The 22,722-nt window shown below is 43.6% G+C and overlaps 1 protein-coding gene across 1 annotated transcript in view; it reads left to right on the top strand.

The window, feature by feature from the left end:
* The window catches only part of LOC146796864 (extracellular calcium-sensing receptor-like), a 228,735-nt gene that overhangs the window by 39,225 nt on the left and 166,788 nt on the right, over positions 1 to 22,722 (top strand). Inside the window, exon 3 of the mRNA XM_085631402.1 lies at positions 18,464 to 18,755. Within this exon, the coding sequence (XP_085487528.1) occupies positions 18,464 to 18,755 (292 nt within the window). The remainder of the gene's footprint in view (positions 1 to 18,463; positions 18,756 to 22,722) is intronic.

Raw genomic sequence — 22,722 nt, 5'->3', positions numbered from 1 at the left:
CCATTCTATAAAAGTAGGTACCAGCGATTGCATTGTTGCAAACTTTAAACACCAAGCAGTTGTTAATTTTCTCCTGTACTGCCTTAATCTCAGACACTGGCACAGACATCATCAGGAGGAATCGATTACTGCAGCTACTTTGGGGTTTTTGTACAAACCGCTAGATTATGTAGGGACGGTGATGGTCCATTTGTTACCAGACAACTTAGGTAATAGAGGGTCAGGCTTGACCTTTGTTAACAACAACAGCTACGCCCTCTCTCAAATCTTGGTGAACAGGACTGACGGACTGCCAAGGGAAGATGATACAATTAATAGATCTATTAGTGAAGAGAATTTAAGAGTATCTGCTTCAAATAGAATTTACATGCCTAGGATTCTGGATGTTGACACTAGCGTACTTGGAACGTGGCTGGGATTACAAGCAAGCTAGATAATGGGGATTGGAAAGACCCTGTTGGTTTTTACAAGAGGCCTGGCAGATGCAGCCCTTAAATATATATGTATGTATATATACTTTATTCGATATAAAATACCATAAAAGTACGAACATATTTGGTTCATCAATAAAAAAACCATCATTATATACAAGTGGCAATATAGAAATATGCATTAAAAAAATTTTTTGCAATAAAAACCATATAAAACACTTCCTACTGAAGCAGAACAAATACTACATTGATCTCTAAATGGCCTAACTCTTACTGTGCCTTAGCAGTTTGGTACGCGTTGACCAAGCGCACCCCAGAAATTTGTCTACCCCACAGACCACGTCGAGGGAAGAGGCATCGGTTATAAAAGTACGTAACGCCACCCTATAATCCACAAAACCCAGGTTTCTACAAATTGGTCTAAGCCATTTCCTCCTTGCCGCCCTATAGATCGGGCATGCAAAGAGGAAATGGGGGATGGATTCATTGGGGGCCTGGCTCCCAGGACAGTTGGCGGATGATGCGCTCTGTTTTTTCCAGCCTGCTACCAAGACGTTAAGCGGGAGGGTACCTAACCTGAGCTTCAAATAGAGCATTCTAGCTCGTGGAGATTGTATGAATTCGAGATACTGCTCTGGTTTGTCGTCAAGCTTATGCTCCAAAAACTGTTCAGTGAGGATCCCTCGGTTGGGTTTTCGAGCTTCCTCTCCCTTCACCCATTCCCAGTATGCTTTTTTGATAATTTGCTTTGCAGGTGGAATCTGGCTAGACCATGCCTCCCCATAGCCAATTTCTGTGACCAACTGCTTTAATTTACAGATCCATTTGATCTTGTTGCCTGTGTCTAAATGAATGATCTCATTCAATGCAGCGGCATAGCTGGCCAGTTCCGGGATGCGTCTCTAACGGACCCAGAAGAGCAACGGGCGCAATCTTGCAATATCTTTAATAGAACGCTTTCCCAGGTCCTTACGAAATGGTATCAGGGGGGTGGAAGGTGCAAGAGAAACCAGACCTCTATGGAAATGGTTCTCGGATTTCTCCAGGTCACTGATGTTCTCAAACCCCCATAATTCCGACCCGTAAAGTGCTGAAGGTAGAGCTTTCCCATCGTAGACCACGAGGGCCGGGACTACTGGTCTACTAATGGAAAGCCGCTGCTCTCTTAGGATTGCCCCTGCCACCCTCTTATGGTAAGGAGCATTTTAGCTAGATGACTGTTCCATATCATCGAATTATTGATCCGAATGCCCAAGTAGTCAAAGGATTCTACAATGTCTAGTGGCATGCCATTAAGTGTGATGCCGTTCCTGAAGCGTTTGGATGGGGATAATGTCATCAGTTTTGTTTTGGTGGTATTAATCACTAGACTCCGTGAATCGCAAAACTGACTGAACCTATCTAGCAGCTTTTGTAGGCCACAAATATATATGCGTTTGTGACTATAGTAACCCCGGCCATTCTATCAGTACATGGTCGGGCCAAGGGAGGCTTGGCAATAGGAAAAGTAGGGAAATCAAATTTGAATTCCTCCTACTCTCAGCTAGTTCTCCTACAGATAAACTCATCCCAATTACTAGTGCTGATAAACTTTTACAACAGTCTATTTAGCAATCCAACGCACAAGGTCATGGAAGATCTGAACAGAACCTGGAAAATACCAATCCAAAAAATGGAGTATATAAGAATCTGGACAAGGGATTTTAACCTACAACAATGTAAATTCACTCAGTATAAAGTCTGCGGTGGCACTGATATTGATGTAAACCATGCTGCCATTTTTCCCATGCTAACTATGGAAACACTTTGAATGATTTATTACATAAATATAATTTATAACTTTTAGCACAAAACAGGGAAGGAGAGAAAGCCACATTGCCCACCTTTTTAGGAAAGGAATGTTGCTCATGCCTTGACCCACAAAAGCTTTAAAATCACTCGGGTTCTTTCATGTAGACACTGTCCTTCTTAGTTATCATTTGCCACTGTCACTACATTTAATTATTGAATATACCAACAGTTTGCCTACCTTGTTAGTGCGAAATATAGAGGTAGCAAGGTTAAATAATGTTCGGCCTCCAATGGTCAGGCGTCGACGCTTTAGCCATTTTGACTGATATTTTTAGGAGAACGAAGATGATATGATTGTACTGACCCTTAGGCTGTCCCTGAAGCGATAATGATTGCCTTTTCAAATGTAATGACAGCTATTGTCAATAACTTGAAGGTCTCAAGACAAAAAAGAACCAGAGCAAAAACTGAGGCTGGTTCAATCCTGCTTGCTCACAAGCCAACTGTCAGTTAAGACAGGTTTTATGGTTAGTCCCCAGAATTTATAAGGAGATCGAAGAATTAAGATATCAAAACAAGTTAAAATTAATTTAAAGGAAGAAATCATTGTAGGAACAGGCATAGGCGAGACTGGATCAGGCAGCAGTAACAAAATATACAATCCTATTCTGCAAAATAATTAATTCGCCATTAAAAGGCAGCCAAGAACCCAAGTAGAAACAGTGGTTTGTTTGTTCCAATTGGCTTTTACATATTGGGAGTATTTTTAATCCATTAAGTGACAAAGGAGCTTTTCTACAGTATGATTCTGCAATGGTATTCCTAAACCCAGTCAACTTGGAGGAAGTAAAATTGGCTATAGACAAATCTGCAAGCGGGAAGGTCCCAGGATCTGATGGGGTCTGTGTGGATGTCTTTAAGTCAAACATCACATTATCCACACCCATACTGATTCAGGTATGCAAAGAAGTAGCATAGGGAATAATACAGCCTTCTTGGCCAGAGAGTATAATAGAGCCCATTTTTTAAAAGAACAATAGGAGAGAAGCCAAATGCTATCGGACAATATCCCTCCTTGATTCAACTGGAAAAATTATGGCCAGAATTATTTTAGATAGATTATAGACATATGCTTTTAGCGTGGAAGCAAGATGGCGACCGCTTAGGTGGCCGGTAGCAGCACACTGATCGAGGGTCTGAAACAGTAATTAGGAATGCCCTGTGGTGATACCAGAATAAATGAAGGCGCAATACGAAGAATGAATGCCCCCCGGGATCGGAACCCACCGTTGCCACTGCTGTGTGTCGGTGGACTGGGCCAGGCTAGGTCTGTATATCCTGAAGCAAGTCGTAACTGCACACTCACCTTGTGCGGACTGCGGTGGCTATACCGGCTTTTTGAGGAGATGGGGCCAAAGAACATAGGAACTGGAGGCGCTCCCAAGACGGGAGGGGCCCGACAGGTACAGAGTGAACCCGTGGAAGAGCATGACCTGGAGAGCCCGGTGGTGTCGGTACCCGGACGCGGGAGTCGGAAGCTGCATCGGCACGATGAGCAACCCTCAGAGAAGAGAGGAAGAGGTGAGACTATAGGGAAAGTGCGTCCTGCCGGCCCCTCTGTGGTTGATCTGCTTCAGAAAGGTCGGGAATAGCAGCTGGGAGCCGAGGCAGATCACAGAGGAGCTAGTAATCCGGGAGTGGAGCAGAAACTGGAGGAGCATTCTGGACAAGCATGTTCCCAGGATCAGCCAGCAATAGAGCCTTCAGATCTACCGCTCCTTGAAGATAGGCTGCCAGAATCAAATGCGCTGCTTGCAAATATACTGACACTGACCCTGAGTGATCCTGTGCAGGCTGGGAGGGTGGCATATGAGGCCGCAGCCCCTGTCAGGATAACGGCAGGCGGGGATTCTATTGGGCCAGATGGAGCGGGAGGGAGCACTGAGACTCTGCCCAAGAATGATGCTGTTACCCCCCCGGATCAGGGGAAAGATGCCCCCTTAGCAGTATGTAACAAACTCATACAATTAAGCAATAATATCAATAGACAGGAAGCAAGGAAAGGGATCGATACCTATTCGGGGGTAGAACCATTGGATTGTCATCAAGGTTAGCAAGGCGAGTTGGGACTGAGAAAGGAAATAAAGGAGATCTCCAGAAAGAACCCAGTGACTGCTTCTTCTCAGTCTCAGAGGGGGCTGAATGGTCCGAGGAAGGCCTTGCCTCCTCCTCCGAACTTAGCAACATTGAGATGGATCCACAAGAAAGTGATGGAGCTCAAGCCCTAACTGCTCGGAAAGTAATGAGAAAGTCTGCCGCGCAACGTTTGGGTGGTAAAGACCTTAAATGGGATTATACGCCGGTGAACCAACTGACAGGCTCTCTGCCAGGGGAGACCACAGCCCTAGTCAACCCGGACCCCCCCAACCTTGGAGGATATTTATCAGGCGATTCTAATGCAGAAAAGACACTCCAGGATAGTTGAAAGGCCCAGTCCGCTTTGCTCAAGGTGCAGTGGGTGGTCAGGAAACTGACTAAGTCTTGCAACACCATCGGGGAATGAATGTCAGACCTCGAGACTAGGATTGTTGCAGCAGAATCGGACCTTACAGCAACACAGGTACAGACTGAAGCACACAAAGCCCAGCTAAAAAACATTCAGTGGAAGCTGGAGGACCATGAAAATCAACAGAGAAGATACAATCTGCATGTGCTTGGGGTCCCGGAAGGTGTGGAAGGGTCCGATACTCGAACATACATACTAGAGATGTTAAGGGTCGCTTTTGCTGAATTATTTGAATGGAATTGGGCGCATGAGATACAGCGAGCTCACCGAACCCCCTTTAAGATGAGATATCCTATAAAAGAAGATGCAAGGCCCCGGGTTATTCTTGTTTATTTTGGTAAATTTTTTCTTCGCCAAGCAATATCAGAAAAAGCCAGGCCCGAATCGAAAAGGTCCAGCGGCGGGGTGTCTTTTTTTGTGTGCTACGATTTTTACCATTCTACGTTGGAGAGACGACGGAGACTGAGACAAATGATCAAGCCCTTCCAGGTAAAACATGCACAGGTTTACCTGGTCAACCCAGCACAACTGAAAGTGATCTGGGAGGGTCAGATGCGATTCTTCTCCTCCGAAATCAAGGCAAAAGAATTCCTGGATGATCTGGATAAATCCAAGTGAAAGTGGCACAGAAGTCTGATGGAGGCATGATTAATAGGCTTAAAGTGTTGCCTTTCAGGTGAAAATGAAATTGAAATTTGAAAGTTTAAGATCACTAACCAAAATGGGGAGGATGCAATATATATAAATGAGTAAAATACATGAAAAATATAAGTGTCAACGTATATATAACGAAGAAATCATTTGAGGTATATATCACAGGGAAGTGTATGGATATTGTTTTAAATATACAGCCCCTGGTCAAGTGTGCTGTGCTCATCTCACACGCAGACCTAGGTCTGAGCGCTTCACAAGGGTGGTGGTGGGGAAATGAAGGTGGGCGAGGGTGGGGAGGATTCAGGGAGATGGGGGAGGGCAAAGGTGGGAGTGGGTGGTGGTGGGGGCGGGGGAAAAGCTAAAACAATATATACCCAGAGATGAATTCAAGGTTACTGAAGGAACATTATGCTGTGAATGGCTTAATGTAGTTAAGGCAATGAAGGTATATCAGGCTAGCTTAAAGAACAAATATAAATGGGCAAAATAAATATATGTACTGTAAATGTGGGTGGGTTAAATGACCAGAATAATAGACAAAGAATGGCCAAATTTGCTAGGTTAAATACTTTGGATATCATATGTGTACAAGAAACGCATATCCCTTGGGGAAAAGGAACCTGATGAGTATGGCCTGTACATCTCAGACTTCTAATATTCAGGTGTTGCGATTTTTGCACAGGTTGCTATCTGAGAAGCTAAGCGTAAAACAACAGATGCACTTGGGCGATGGACAGTGGTTGAGCTCGAGATAGGCTATACCATATGTACATAATACGGCTCAAACCAAGATGATCCAGAGATTTTTAAGGATATAGAGATAGAGCTGGCAACCTGGCCCAGCCCTCTAATTGTTTGTGGGGATCTTAATATATCAGTCGAATTGGGGAGAAATCAGAGATACCTGGGGCAAAAAACCCAGAGTACATAGAGCACTGACATCCCTCATGAAAAGCCACGGCCTGATTCACTTTTAGGGGAGCAAAAAACCCAATAACCCATGCTATACTATTCTTGCCCCCATAAAAAAGATACACCGGACTTGATTACATTGTTACTTCAACAAGTCTTTTTAATAAAGTAGGGATTAAAAAACTCCCAAAAGTGATGTCGGATCATGATCTGCTAATACTGGATATTGATGATAATACACCTAAAAAGACATATAATAATTGGACATTTGATAGGAACCTCTTGGTTAATAAGCCCTATGTAGAACACATCAAAAAATGGGATCAGGAATTTTTTGATATTAACAGATATAGTGCCAGCCGCAACATAGTTGGAATACTTTCAAAGCTGCTCCAAGGGGGGAGACAGTTAGCTTTGTAGCATGCAAAAGCAAAGACTGTCAGTCAGAGAACGAACGTCTATTAGCAGAACTGGCCAAGACAGAAGAAGATCATACAGCCTTAATAATTCAGGGGCGGGAAGCAGCACATCTCCAGCTACGAATCATCTCCCTTAATGCCGAATTAAACAGCTGGCTTACGCAGAAGTCAGCCGAAATATATCAGTCGCAACAGAGCAAAGCATATGAGACCGGGGAACAGGCTGGGAAAACGTTATGCATCAGGCAGAAAAACGTTAAAAATCAAATATCCATCATAAGAAAAGATGGCCAAACATATACAGAGACATAGGATATACTTAGGGAATTCCAGGAGTACTATCACCGTTTTTATATAAAAGATGGAGGGACAATACAGGAAGCCACACCTAAAATAACAGACACTGAACCGGGGCACCTACTGGATAGTCAGGCTAAGGAGGAACTAGATAGGGACTTTTCATTAGAAGAGGTATTAACTGCACTACATGAGCTACCATCAGGAAAAAGCCGCTGGCCCTGATAGTATTCCCCTAGAAATATATAAGCAACTACAAACAGTGATCGCTCCTTTATTGTTGATTTTGTTTTTAGGAATACAACATAATGGGCTAGTACCTGAATCCTGGAAGGAGACAGACATTATTATCTTTCCTAAAAAAGGCAAGCCATCAGATAATCCATCCTCATACAGGCCCATATAATTGATCAACATGGACACAAAATTGTATTCCAAAGTTTTGGCTACCAGGTTGGGGATGGTTATTGGCCATCTAGTGACTGGTCTCACCCTGGCAGCATGGGTTTATTCCCGGGAAAGGGACTACCAATCACATCAGGTGGGCTATAACTTTTTTCGACATACAGGCTGCAAGGGGGGGGCAGATGGCCATGATCATCCTTGACGCTGAAAAGGCGTTCAATCGGGTGGCCTAGAGGTTTCTATGGGGCTACCAGAGTTAAAAGGATTTTGGCCAAGATTTATCAGGGCTGTTAAGGCAATGTATATGAACCCCAGAGCCCGGTTACAATTTTTATATCAAGGGGCCCAAGACAAGGGTGTCTCTGCGCCCCTATTCTATTTGCCATATACATAAATCCTCTAATAGAAAATTTTTAGGAAGTCAGGTCATCAAATCAATCATCTTCGAAACCAAGGTACTAGCATATGCAGATGATATAGCTATTTTAAATACTGACCCTGCCAACGCAATTAGGGAGGCTACGGCCATTGCCAAGGACTTTGGGCAGGCATCTGGCTATTTGCTGAACGAAGGGAAGACATTGATAGTATGTACCGATAACATACATTTCAATGATCCTCAGTATGTAGAGAATGCTATCTACCTGGGGGTTTATATCAGTCCAAAAGTTGACACAATAGTTAAGACTAATTTTAACCCTCTGATAAAGACAATTTCGGCAGATCTCAAGAGGATAAATGGACTACATCTGTCTATCGTAGGGAGAGGAAACGTTCTTGCAATGACAATGTTGCCAAAAATGTTATATCTGTTTCGCTCTATTCCGCTCATGATAGATGCAGGAATTTAAAAAAACGCTTGAATCTGTGTTCTTAAAGTTTACCTGGCAATATGGAAACGTTAGACGCTCTTTGAATTATATGACACTTCCGCAGGCACAAGGTGGGCTTGCATTTCCTCATATTATACTACATCATTGGGGGTGTCTTCTACACCAGATGTCGATTTTATTTTGCTCAGCTATAAGCAAAGGAACAGAGGAGTCAAGAAATCGCAAGACTCCAAAAAATATATGAACTTGTCATAGGGAGGGAGGCTTTGGGGCTGCTATTACGTCAGGGGCAGTCAAGTTATTTTAGGAAGGTGTGATCTAAGGTCATGTGTAGCGCCTGGCAAGTACGGACTAAGGTGCATAAGGCTATGACAATCCCAAAAATCAAATATAATACCCCATTGTGGTGATCACAAGCTCTCCCGCACTCCTTTTATGATACCATGGGTAGGCAACGGGAACAACTCGGCCTAACAACGATAGGTGATATATTTGATTTAGGCCAGATATGCCCTTTTGGTGCCCTACAGCAGGAGTATGGGATTCTGACCAGACAATATTTTAAATATATACAAATTTGGGAATTTCTTATTAGTCGAAGACCAGTAGGTTCTCCGGGGGAAGGAAACCCCTACTTGAGCTAATTGCAGGGATAGGTAATAGGATTAAGAATATCTATAGTATATTGCAAGGAAGTATTCAGGATGATTTGGAAAAACTAAATGGGCTGGGAAATTGAATGACCCTGATGTGGATGTGTACATGGCTCTGCTGCTAGAGGGTTAAATCTTTCCGTCAATGAATCTTAAGGCAGAACATTAAAAGACCTTGTTTAACCTGTATTTCACCCCCGCTAAACTTTTTAGCTTGGGCAAGAGAGCCGACGATAGCTGTCCAAGATTCGATGAAAGACCCGCAATGATAGTGCACATGTTTTATGACTGTATCAGACTGCTGTCCTTAAAAAACGAGGTGGTAAGCTACTTGGAGGGGCTGCTAGGACACAGGGTTAACCTATCCTCTACCTTGATGCTTATGAGCTATGATAGCGGCATAGGCCTGGATACCACGGAGAAATATTTTGTATTTCTTTGCACAGCTGTTTTTAGGTTATTGATAGCAGCGAGGTAAAAGGATGTGGACCCTTCCACATTTCAAATGTGGATAGCTCCCCCCCTGTGGGGTCTATAATCATGAGAGTGCATAATAAGTGTGCAGGGTCAGAGAGACCAGGAAACTTGGGTGGGCAATCTGGTCACCCATTGCAAGGTGGAGAAAGAATGTGGGATGCTCTGATAGGAGAAGAAGCGAATGACTATGGGATATGTCATAAACTATGACCATTAAGGGAGCACATATTTAGGAAAGGATATCACTTAATCCATCATATTTAACTGATTTGGCTCAACGTATGCTCTGCTTGATTGTTACTGTATGTATAATGTTTATAATATTCATGTTAAGCTTCTTTTAAGCCTAATTTTATTATTTATATAAGCCTTGATGTATTTATTCCTTTTAAATGTAATGCATTGCCTTATTTTGTATGTAATAATTAATTGATGTACTGTAAATTGATTCTATGGGTACATAACAAAAAATGTATTTAAAAAAAGATTAGAGGCATATGCACCATAAAATTGTGTACTAACTGATACACAATATGGCTTTAGAGGAGACATCAGAACAACTGAACAATGTATTCATCTTAACCTTTTGATTAGCAAATACAAAGAGAATAGCCAGGGTCATATCCACCTATGCTTTGCTGATCTGAGCAGTGCTTTTGACCTAGTAAACCACGGACATTATGGAAGACTTCGACAGAGCTGTGCACCACGGCTCATATTATCTCACACCTATCTTAGAATTATGCACAGTCGACAAAACAAATAAGATATGGAATGTTAGGAGAATGTGACTCTAGCTTCAAGGATACAAGAAGTATGAGTCAGAGTTGTGTCCTTGCACCCTTTTTGTTTTCACTATTTACCAATGGGGTGGACAAGGCAATACAACAATAGAAGCATATGTTCCTAGGGTGGGTACCCGCTCTACATCTGCGCTCCTGTATGCTGACGATGCTGTCCTGATCTCAAGAACTGCAAATGGTTTGCAACTCTGATCAAAGGATTCACAGCATACATGGAGCAAAAAGATCTGATTCTTAACCTGCCCAGAAATGTTACCTTGGTTTGCGGAAGGAGAAGACCTAGAAAGAGAATGCATTATGTGAAGGATTATAGATTGGCCAAAGTGCAGACATTTTCATATTTATTTATGTACTTATTTGAGAGTCTATGCAGCACTGGCTAGACCCGAAGGTATCAGAGTGCTTTGCAGACATGTGAGCAGAGGCCAGGCATTAGTACAAGGATCACGGTTGCCATAGTATATTCAGGGAGAATAGAAAAACAGAGCGACATTATATGAAAGTGACCTCCCGTTACTAGCTCCAAGGCATTCTACTGTCAAATATGACATGATTTCTGATTTCGTTCATCGGTATACTCTTCACACATTTAGGTACATGGGGCACTCACATTAGAAAAGCAAAAATGAAAACAGCCAGAACCATTGAGGCTTGTTCAGATTTTATAGCAAAATAGGCAATAAGCCAATTAGAGAACTATCAAAATTATACAAGAGTGAATGCATACCCTCTGCCATATACGGGACGGCTGTGTGGGTTACTGCCAAGAGTTTACCACTACAATCCCAGGAAAATCAGTTTTTATTCATGTTCTTGGCAGTACCTCACACTGTTTCACTTTGTATTACCCACAGCAAGCTGGATATGACTTATATCAAAGATTTGATTGAGTTAAATTCTATTATTTGCTTGTATAATATTTGGTGAAAGGCAAGTTACACATTTTCAATGAAGTTATATTTGACTCTCTAAGGGTTATATTCACAAGAACATGTGCTAAACATCACCAAAAAATGCTAACGCAACTTTACACATCGCAGCCTATCGCGGGAAAATAACCCCTTGTCAACGTGGAATTCACAACACAGCAAAACCACGCAATAGTCCGCCATAAACGCTGGCAATGTCCAACCACCTCGACGGAGATAAAAACACAAACCTCAACGCGAAAAAACATACGATGAGCCAAAGCGTGATGAGGACATCAGCGATAAGCAGCAAAAGACCAGCAATACCCACGTGTAATGCGGGGAAAAAGCACAAGAACAGCATACGGAAAATGCCACTAAAACACGACATCAACTGCGGAGTACAGTCACCAGGAAAACCCGATTATTGCCACGGATGAGCCAGAACACCACCACCAACTGCACGTCACTTCCAACGTGTCATCGGCAACAAAGAGGCAAACATGGCACACCACCTCGGACCATGTGAATGCCGTCACATGGCAGAGGAGGACAACGGAAGAGCACAAGAGGCCCCTGGACTGATGTGAATGGCAAAACCAAGCAGAAACTTGCTGCCAACACGAAAGCAGCAACGCAGCCAGAGGAGGGGGGACAGCAGAACACCAGGAGCTGAATGACATGGAGAAGATGGTGGCCCCAGTCACCAGTCGGGAGACGGTGACTGGAGTCTAGGATCATGACACTGGCCAAAATGACCTGACACATCAACAGGGTGCCCACTCACCAGGGAGTGGGTGTACCGGGGAGATGGGCCCAATGGCACACATGCACAATTAAGCAGAGCATACTGCACACCCACAATGACTCAGGATCATGTCCCTGATCCCACTGGAACACTTCAGCACACACACAAACACCAAGTAGTCCCACGTACACCATGTGCCAAAGGGGGACCACACAACACATTAACAAGCACACAACCAACATATGCACACGTGCGAAACACAGCAAACATGCATATACATCAGCCACACTGACAATGCAAGAGACACCACATGACGAATAGCATGGCTGCTGCCCAATCACCATGACAATGTACACGGGACGACACTGAGGTGGCTGAGTGCGGACCACAACCAGACCACAACCGAAAAGGAGCAGGTCACACTCGGACACAACCACCTCCACAAACAACCCCTGACATCAACGATGCATCTGTTGACAAACCATGCCCAAGGGTCACAACTCGACAAAGAGCACAAGTTAGCCAAGTCTGCAACACCTCAGCACCATGGAAGCACAGAACTGACAGGCACAATGCATGAAAGGAACCAGTGGCAGACAAATCAGTGCCACAGGAGCGAATCATCCACCGTGCAGAATACGCACATAAGTATAAGTGTACTTCGACATTGACAACATCCCGGAACAAACAGCAACACTTCCACAATGGAACACAGGACACAACTGGTGCGGCAAATGTGCACATCATGGCAAATAACATCTGGCACAGCAGGAAACTGTGACATGACAGTGTACAAGTACAACCTGTAACCTGCAAATATGTTTCATTCACACATGCAATGCTTATGGACATTTAGTACTCTCCCATGATTGCCAGGGACGACCACATTGGCACGTGCTCATGAGAAGTAATTGTCAATGATGGTGTTTCTACGGGCCTTTCCTTCCGCAGCTGCAGTAGGATGTGGGCCACCTACCCCATCATCCCCATCATTGCCCGGTACATCTGGAACTGGGATCCATGGGGCATTTGTGCGTACACAGATGTTGTGCAACACACAACATGCAATGATCATCTTGCACACGATGTCTGGGCTGTACAGGAGCTTTCCACCTGTGCTGTCCAGGCACCTGAAATATGACTTCAACACACCAAATGTGCGTTCAACGATTCCCCTGGTGCGTATGTGGGCTGCATTGTTCTGTCCTCTGGGCGGGTGTGTTCAGGTCTTAGAGGGGTGTCATCATCCAAGGGCAGAGTGCATATCTTTGTTCACCTGTGACAGTGCAAGGAGAAAAGAATCAATACTTGGTTCGGCAGGATGTGATGGCAGGCCCACTAATCCAGTGACGCCTGTGCAGGCTGTGTGTGGGGTGAGTGTAAGCCAACCCCCAGGAAGTAGCTGGTGCTGCTAACAACTCCAACAGTCAACAGGCACACAGAAATGCAATGTCAGAACAGCAAGGGGGGATGACTTGAGTCGCACAGGGTTAGGGGCCCCAGATGCACAGCAGCTGACACAGGCCCACCGCCTTGGGACGCAGACCTGCGGAAGACTGGGGTAGGGTCATGTGGGCAGAGCAGGGTCTTGTATGTGTCATAGATGCCTTCCGTGGAGTGTCACAGGGGAAAATGGGTGGTCTATCCCCAAGGCATGATGCAGAAGGCACATGCCAGCTGTGTCTGGAAACATGGCGTATATGAATGCCACAGACTCATGCCAGACCCCAAGTCCGTACCTGCCCGTTGCTGATGACAACCCTCAGGCCACAGGCTCAAACACCAACGATGTTCCGCCGGAGGCTGACAGTCACTGATGGCTCAAAGGTTAGTGGCACCACGTGTTGCAGGCTTGCGTTGAACAGGGTTAGTGGCACCACGTGTTGCTGGATTGCATTGAACAGGGTTAGTGGCACCACGTGTCGCTGGCTTGTGTTGAACAGGGTTAGTGGCAGCACGTGTCACTGGCTTGTGTTGAACAGGGTTAGTGGTACCACATGTCGCAGGCATGCGATATGGAATTATGCCTCACTGATCAAAGGGAGTCTGGTGCTGTGGCCGCTGCCACGGACTTGGTGTCACTGCCATTCAGGACTCAGGACACAGTTCCACATGTGGGACCTACTGGTACGAAGAGTGCGCCGGTGGGGTATGTGAATGAGAAAGGAGTGATGTGGGCCAGCGTAGTGGGTGTCAGTGCTGGTCTGTGGAGGGTGCAGAGGTCATGGGACTGGGGCTTGCCCCGGCACGTGGTGGACCCTCTTTGACACACGACGTTGTCGGCAGGTGAGCAGTGCAGCCTTGGGGAACTGGAGCAGACAGACCTGGTCTGGGTATCAGCGTCCTGGGATGCAGCAGGCACTCAGGGTCGCCGGCCCCGCTGCTCACGGCGTCAACCTCGTGGCAGACTGCTAGGCGCCACCCTGTCAGTGACGTTGGCTTTTCCTGGAAAGAACCACGCTCTGCGCCACAGGCTTTTTGTCCACACCCCTGCGCAGCCCTGGCGTACTCAGGGCCAACCCACTGTGCTCACGTACACAGGGGGGGATGCAGCGAGCAACTTTTCCACTATCTGACCCACGGCCTGGGGGGACATGGTTGCGTCCACTGTTCACTACTTTCCAGTCACCAGCAGTTGTGGTCTGCATGGTCATATCTGTAGTGTGCATACCCATATCTGTCCTGCACATCCACTCCTCACTTGTCGCTGTGTACATTCCCATTCACGGGTCACTTGCATCCTTCGCACATGGCTGCATTCCGCATCTACACACGTTCAGTTGTTGTGTGGCTGTGGTGCCATGATATAGCTGTATTGTGTGCAGGGTTAGCCCAGGATCACCATGGAGTGGTCGTGTTGTGTCTTGTAAGTGGGCATGTTGATTGACATGTTGTATCTGGTTTGGTCAAGTGTGCATTCCCACAGTTGTGATTTGTGTGATGGTGGCTTTGAGGTGTGTGGTGTGTTGATTTGGCACTTACCAAAGAGCAGTCCAGTTCCATATGTGACATCCTGGAAGCGCTGGTTGATGAAGGACCGTAGGAAGATGTAGGAATCGTGCACACTGCCGGGGTAGTTTGCAACGACATTGGTGAACATTCCCCGGTGGTCCACTATTGCCGGCACATTGATTGAATGCGTGTGCTTTCTGTTCCGGTAGTGGTGTGCAGTATCCACAGGGGGCACAAGTGTGCAGTCTATTGCCCCCAACACAGCTGGGAATCCAGCTATGGCTTAGAAGCCTTGCTTGGTCTCCTGCTGTTACTGCGCAGTGTGGGGGAAGTGAAGGGACTGGGGTATGAAGCTGAGGATGGCATCCAGGACAGGTGTGATGAACTTTGATAAGGCTGGCTGTGAGACCTCTCCGACTCTAGGAGCTGTTGGTTGGAAGGTACCAGAGGCCAACAGGTGCGGCACAGCCAGCAGCTTTGTCTGCGGAGGGATGTTGGTACCGTCAACCTGTGGCCGATGTGGGTCATGATGCGGATGATAGTTGACCTTTTGAGCCTGTAGTGGGCAATGACTTCCTCGGGCGTTAGGTCTCTGAGACTGCTGCGTTTTTGGTAGGTCCGCTGTCTTACTCTGTGCTGCCTCTGTGGTGGTCCGGGGGGGGGGGGCAGGTCTGGGTCCTGGGGGTGGTGGCGGTCCTGGGGGGTGGTGGCAGTGGGTGTTGTGGCCCTGTTGGGGCTCCGAGCTGCATGTTGAGTAGTTCCATGACGTCGTTTGTTCTTCAGGTGTGGTTGTGTGCAGGGTTCCGTTGCCTACTGCAGGTAGTCGTCTGGCTTTGCACCTGCAGGAGGGACGTGTTAAATACCTGCTGCTACCGCAGCTTATCGCAAGGTTTTGCCTCGCATCGCGGATCTGTCAGTTTTTTGTGAAAGTAGTGTTGTGGTTTTTTCGTGTGTTTTTGCACGGGAATGCCTACTCTGCATCTAATTAGGGTTAGTTGGTGGTGTCCACCATGGAGAAAATTTTTGGGGCAGTTATCGCGGGAATACTGGCATTGTCTGCAGTTTGCACCAGCTTATGAATGGGGTGTTAAATCTTTCTCCACTTTTGATGCGTTAAGGTGGAGATAATTTGGAGATAAGTCCTTGTGAATATCCCGCTAAGTCTCGAACACTATCATAAGATTTCATGGCTAGTATTCATAAATAGCTTGCTAATCGAATCACTTGAGGGCACGTCTATAAGAAATCCAACCTGTATCCTGTAATTTAGTAAGAAGGAGATACATTTTTTTTTTTATTACAACAGGAGAAGTACTAGAGAGAGACGAGAAAGTTATAAATCCTCCATATCTAGATATTTGTCAGGTCAGGAAAATCTGGGTTTACCCATGGATCTAACTATGGTAACAAATACTCAGCAGAGATTTTATCTCACACGAATGCGGCTGGGTATTTTGCACCAGCTCGTAGATGCCCCAAGAGAGGCACATGGACAAAAAAGCTACCAAAATGCCCTTGTGATTGCCAGGCATTACAATCAAACATCCATCTTATGTTTTCTTTGGGTTAGACAAAGGCATTCAGAGAAGTTTGTCACACCCTGTATTTTTAACCCTGAAACACTTTTTTCTGTCAAGATGCATTTATGTTTTTAAGCAATTTGGACAAAGAACTAATTTGTCATACTGTTTCTACCTAAATTTAGTGTGTAATACTTATAAAGAATAGTTTAACAGCTCTATATGGGATAAGGTATTTAAATTAAGTTCTACCATGATTCTGTCTTGACCTGGCCGAACACACATTCCTAAACAAATGTTTTATTAAGTATTAGTCATAGGAGAGTCATTAATAGCCTACATTGGTATAAGGTATGAAATCAAGCCAATATTTGATTATAAGTGATGTGGGCCAGTGTATATTTTTATGTTTTTAACAGGATGTTGCCTATCCCGCCTTTTCATACGTATAGATGAGAGATATAAACACTGTTTTATGTAATTTATATATAACTCGATTTACTTCAACAGTGCTGTTTTATAATGGTTTTATGATCCTTTTTTATAATATATGAAATGTATTTTATATATCTTTTTTGGCGTGTTTAATATCCAAATAAAGATCTTTATTTTACTGAGTCATTATTGCACTTGCAATGAGGTGGATGGGATATCTGTCACATTTGAGATGGAATACCAGTCCACTATATGCGAAATCAGACACTCAATGGGTTCACTCCAATCTTTTCTGACACAATGTATATCACTGATTGCAAAATATACATTTCAACATTGTGTCTCTGTGTTTTACGGTATCCTCATGACCTCATCCCTTTATCAAGAGCTGCAATTATTTGAAATTTGTGAAACACAAACAAAATGACAGTGCCAATTTCTACATTCAGAAGTTAAACAAAAAATATAGTTTCACATTATTTCAACAAATGGAAAACATTCATTAGTCACATATGTTTGTAGTTCATCTAAACCATACTCAGCATTGGTTAGGAGTGATAAAAGGCCCAGGTGTTTCATGGAATTTATGAGATTCTCTTCCTGCTTTGTCAGATCCTTTCTCTGGCCATATAAATTCTTCTTTTCTTTTTGAATGCATTGTGTTAAGAAAAATATCTTTGAGTTGGTAGTGTCCCGAAGATCTGTCCATTAGCAATCTATTTTTAATCAAATTGCGCACAATAAGACAGGATAAAAGTGATATATTAGTCCCCTGTTCTGGACCTGTTATGAAATATGTCACATAATAAAGGCTTAGAAATGATAACTCTAAAATAAGCCACAGCAACTGGATCCCCTATGACACTCTTGAATTCTGTGGTTTCATAATTATCAGAAATGAATTCCAGAGTTAAGAGAAAACAAATTCCAAGATGAGACATTAGCTCATAGAGTCCAAGCCTCATGGATCAGTGTGTCTGGGCTGTCCTTGCTGCTCCATTAACATGATGTCATCATTACATCATTGGCAGCAGTGCCATGCTGCTTACACATGCAACATATTAGCAGCGAAATCTGAGATTGTGTAATATTATGCTTTTGACTTCCTACCATAGAATGAATGTGGGACATAATAATTCTGTACATAAAAACTAGGCCCAAGACCTTATGGAAAGAAGTTGAGCTGTCAGTAAATCCTTTCGTCCAGTTAACGCTCTTGTGACAGAGACAATATCAAACAAGGAAGCATGTACACCATGACCGTCACATCTGAGAGATAAACCAGCCTGCATACCACCTATCTAAAACACCCCCTGTTCTTCTACATATAGCAAAACTCCCACACTTCCACTCCCCTGCAAATGACACCAGCTTTCCCCTTAATTCTGACTTGCCTTCTGCTGCATGCTGTTGTGTTCATTATTGAGTGAGCATGAGTGATTGTTATACATTTGCTCAGAGGAACTCAATTACTTGGATTTCATCTGAACACTAGAAAGTCACTGTTTTAAAAACTACAATTAAATATGTAATTTAGATGTGTTTCATTCAGATGTGAACACTTTTTCAAAATTGTTTGTCTAAAAGTTTGCTTAAGTTTGATACTAGCCAAAGTTATAGACCTGATTTTACAGTTAAGTATTTCCTTTCTATCTCCAGGATCAATCCAAGATACTATCAGAGTGTCCTTGCTATGGTGTTTGCCATCAAAGAAATCAATACAAGCCTTTACCTCCTACCTAACACCACCTTGGGATTTGAGATTTATGACTCGTGTTCATCTGAGGTTGGTGCTATTGGAGGCACCGTGCAGCAGCTTTCAGGAGGGAAGAAGACAATCCCCAATTATTGCTGTCATTTCAGTCCCAAACTGGCTGGCTTTATCGGAGATGGCCCATCAGCAGAAGCTCTTCCCATGGCCAGAATACTTGGGCTTAACAGGTTCCCTCAGGTATGATATGAGCCTCATATGCATACAATACTCTTCATAAAATAACACATTCCAGGTAGTGGGCACATTTGTTATGATCTTACAAACCTTTCCAGTCAGTCTGCTTCCTCCAAAAATTCTCTGCCTCAACTATTCTACGTTTATTAGTTTTGCTTCACTGGTTAACAATAAACCTTGCAAAACATTCCATAATAATATACATCAACATTATTCATTATAATTATTACATTTCTTTTCATACTCTCATTTAACAGTAAAATTCACCATAGCAATAGGTATTCAATACCCATACTACTGACTAATAGTGAGTTTCAGGGGTCCCAAGATGTTAACAAGGACCACGGAGTAACTCCAACAAACACGCGATGTTCGGTCATATATTCTCTCGTGGCCAGCCAAACAGCTCAAGGATATAAAGAGGAGGAGAATAACACAATCATTTTTACACCTGAATATACATCACAGGGAAGTTTGGACACATTAAACAGGGCCAACATTTTACAAATTTTCCACCATATCCCAGAGCTCTCTTCCATCTCCAGTGAAGACCTCATTCAAGCACAATTCAAACTTTTGGACAACAACACAACCAGAGATTCAACGATACTAAAATGGATCAACGGCTCTATTGTACAAAAAATTATGAAAGAAAGAAATCGGTTCGTAACTGGGGGATTAATGTTCACACTCAAGAAGAAGAGAAATACCCATTTATGCTAGAAAGATGATTTCATCCAAATTCAACACAGTACCCATGAAAGTCCATTTTAAAAGGGACAAATTACGTCCCTCGCACAACAGCATTTCCCAACATAAAAATACAGATTTTGCCCAAGTCCAATCAAACAGAGCGCTCATGCTCCTAGCACACAAGGAAATGGTTGCCTGAGCAATAAATCAGGCAACTTGTTGAAAGTAATTTCATGGAATGTTTATGGGCTAAAAACCTCACTATATAATAAGGAAGCATTTGTATTCTTGCAGTCTGGGGACCTGTTTTGTCTGCAAAAAACTTGGTTGCTTGTCCCAATGGCTATACCAGGCTTCATGGAATTTCAGCAGCCTGTAAAAAAGCGTAATATATTTGGAAGACCATCGGGGGGCTTATCAATATATACGCGAATTAGTGGCAACATAAAAATAAAACCTCTATTAAACACGGACATGGTTCAGGCAGCCCTAGTGCAAGGATTGAAATTAAACGGATGCCCAATAAAGATCATTCTCCTGAACATTTACTTTAATAGCAATGAGGCTCCCAGACACAGTGACATGAGGACACTAGTGGATACCCTTGAGGAATTACTGAGCAGTCAACCAAATTGTGGGATTGTAATGACTGGAGATTTTAACATGCAAAATCTTGGAATGGAACCAGAGGAAGTATTGCCTACAGATAAGGATGGAAAGTTGATGAATACATTTCTAAATATATACAGATTAAAATCAACACAAAAGTGCTACGGCCTTAAATCAGCCTCTAACAAAGATACACAGGGGTTAACTAAATCAATAATTGATTATATTTTCACGTGTGGTCGCCTGTATGGGCAAGTGACAGAATTCCAAAAGCTTTCTATCCCAACCAGTGACCATCTCCCACTGGCCATAACTATCACCTTATGCACGGCCTGTCTCCCGATTATCACCTCTGTGGGCAACACCAATTGGGAAGAAATGTATGCTTTGCCAAGGAGACTAAAGTGGACCAAAATAGATACAGCAGCCTTAAGAAGGTGGAAAAGCAATTGGCCCGGAACTGCCGAAGAATTTACGGCAGGTAATATTAACGAGAATTGGATTAAATTAACAACCGAGGTATACCAACTTCTAAAAGGTAAAGAACACTCTCCAGTCTCTGTAGAAAGGTCTTGTCACCAATTTCAACCACGATGCGAAAAAGTGGAACAAGTAAGAGGTCGCTCAGAATAGCCACACGTATCCATAAGAGGGACGGAAAATACGAAACATATCAAAACCAACTCCTAGCAAAGAAAATCCATAGGAAGAACGTGTGGGACTGTAAAAGAAAACAACAAGATTCGGAGTGGCTGCATGTTTTTGCCCTGCTAAGCCCCAATAAACAGGCTGAATTCCGGTTGTATATTAACAAGCTTTCTGGGCATGGCCAAGACAGGTGTAATGCGGTTGCTAGTGATATATGGATAACCTATGTAACAAAATTATATTGTTGCGCACAAAATCTGACATCATCACACAACCAAGAGCTCCTTACCACTACCCTTCTGCCCGAAACCTCACTAGTATCCACAGAAGACAAACCTGGACGGAAGAGAACCCATTAAATATGGAGGTACCACCAGAAGCCTCAGTCGTAGGGAATCGAGTGAAAAGCATTAGAAAGGATGGGGCACCATGCATTAACGGATTACCAGGACAACTATTTAAAGAAGATCGGGATTTCTGGGGAAGCATACTCACGCCGCTCTACCAGCATTGTCTGGCAAATTCAACGATTCCAGAGACTTGAAAAGGATCTTTATTGCAACCTATCCATAACAAGCATTTGCAATGCAATAGGTCTCGCATTTGCGAGAGTTTAAGCTATTGGCATTGTAAATGAAAATGGCGCTTATTTATGTTTTGATAATTATCAAAACATATAAATATGAGGCATTGTCATTTACAATGCCAATAGCTCAAACTTTCGTAAATGCGAGGCCTGTTCAAAAAAGCGGACGCCATTGTCCTGGGCTGCTTATTGCAGGAAAGCATGTAGTGCCTGCAGTAGAAGAAACTATTTAAAGAAAATAATGCTTACAGACTAATAAAAGACGTACCGCGTAACAACCAAAGTAAAAGGGCCGGTCCTCATGGGAGGTTAGAAATGAAGACAAGGCGGTACTAAGGAGGGACTAACACGCCTATTTATGAATCAGAAGCCATGGATGGAGAGGAACGTGCAAAAAAGTCATTAACGCCCTAGGCCCCCTTTACACTTGATGAAGTCATAAGCACTTCAAAGCCCACCAAGGCTTTTTTCGAGTGATGCAAGTAAAGCATTAATACACAGACATGGGTGAAAAACGGGAAATGTGTAATTACTTCACTGGAAAGTTTTTTTAAAAAATCAAAAAAGCCACAGGCCTGACTCCACCAATAAAACATGAAATAGCCACGGAAGACTGTGTGAGCCATGAAGCTCTATGTATATGTCCACAAAATTCCTCCACAAAGCTCATACAATTGCACCATGACCCACGGAGTTGTCACAGCCACTGTGAGTAAGAAAGTGTCCCTTCGGCTAGGAGTTTTCCCCATAAGTCATGAAATTGCCCACACTTACACCTACAACGAGGAGGAAAACTATAAGGGGAGAAAAGGAGATGGGAGTTAAGTGGAACAAAATAGAGAAAAAATGCTACATTAAGGCCAGGAAGACGTGATAAATGGGAGGAAAAGAGGCAAAATAAAAAGAACGAATTACCAGACAAACCGTAAGCAACACATATATAACACATGACTCTATCCCTTTCCTCGGACACAAGAAATGAATGCACACATTAATACCAACAACTCGGTGAAAAAAGGCACAAATATCGAACATCCAAATAGAGATTAAGGATGAACACTGTTTACCCAAAGCACACATTAAAACAGCACACAGCACCGAACGCCCACACACACACACACTGCGGGCATATACATCCCCTAATGCACCATTTACGAATGAATGGATGCGACCACACCCTAACACGCACTCACAGAAATCACCAAATGGAAAATCACACATTCATGCAGCCACCGTTAAAGGCACATATACACTAATCAAACACACATTTTCAAATGCGCAAACACACGCCACTCAATGCACACAAACGCCATCAAATGCACGAATGCACATTATGTTACACAAATACATACACACATACATCAAGTCCACACACACTCGTTTGTCATTTTGTCATTGGGATAGAAGCAAAGACGCACCCACAGAGATGACATA

This window comes from Triturus cristatus, chromosome 10 (assembly GCF_964204655.1).
Source record: "Triturus cristatus chromosome 10, aTriCri1.1, whole genome shotgun sequence".
Taxonomy (NCBI): domain Eukaryota; kingdom Metazoa; phylum Chordata; class Amphibia; order Caudata; family Salamandridae; genus Triturus; species Triturus cristatus.
This window is presented reverse-complemented; position numbering and strand designations above follow the sequence as displayed.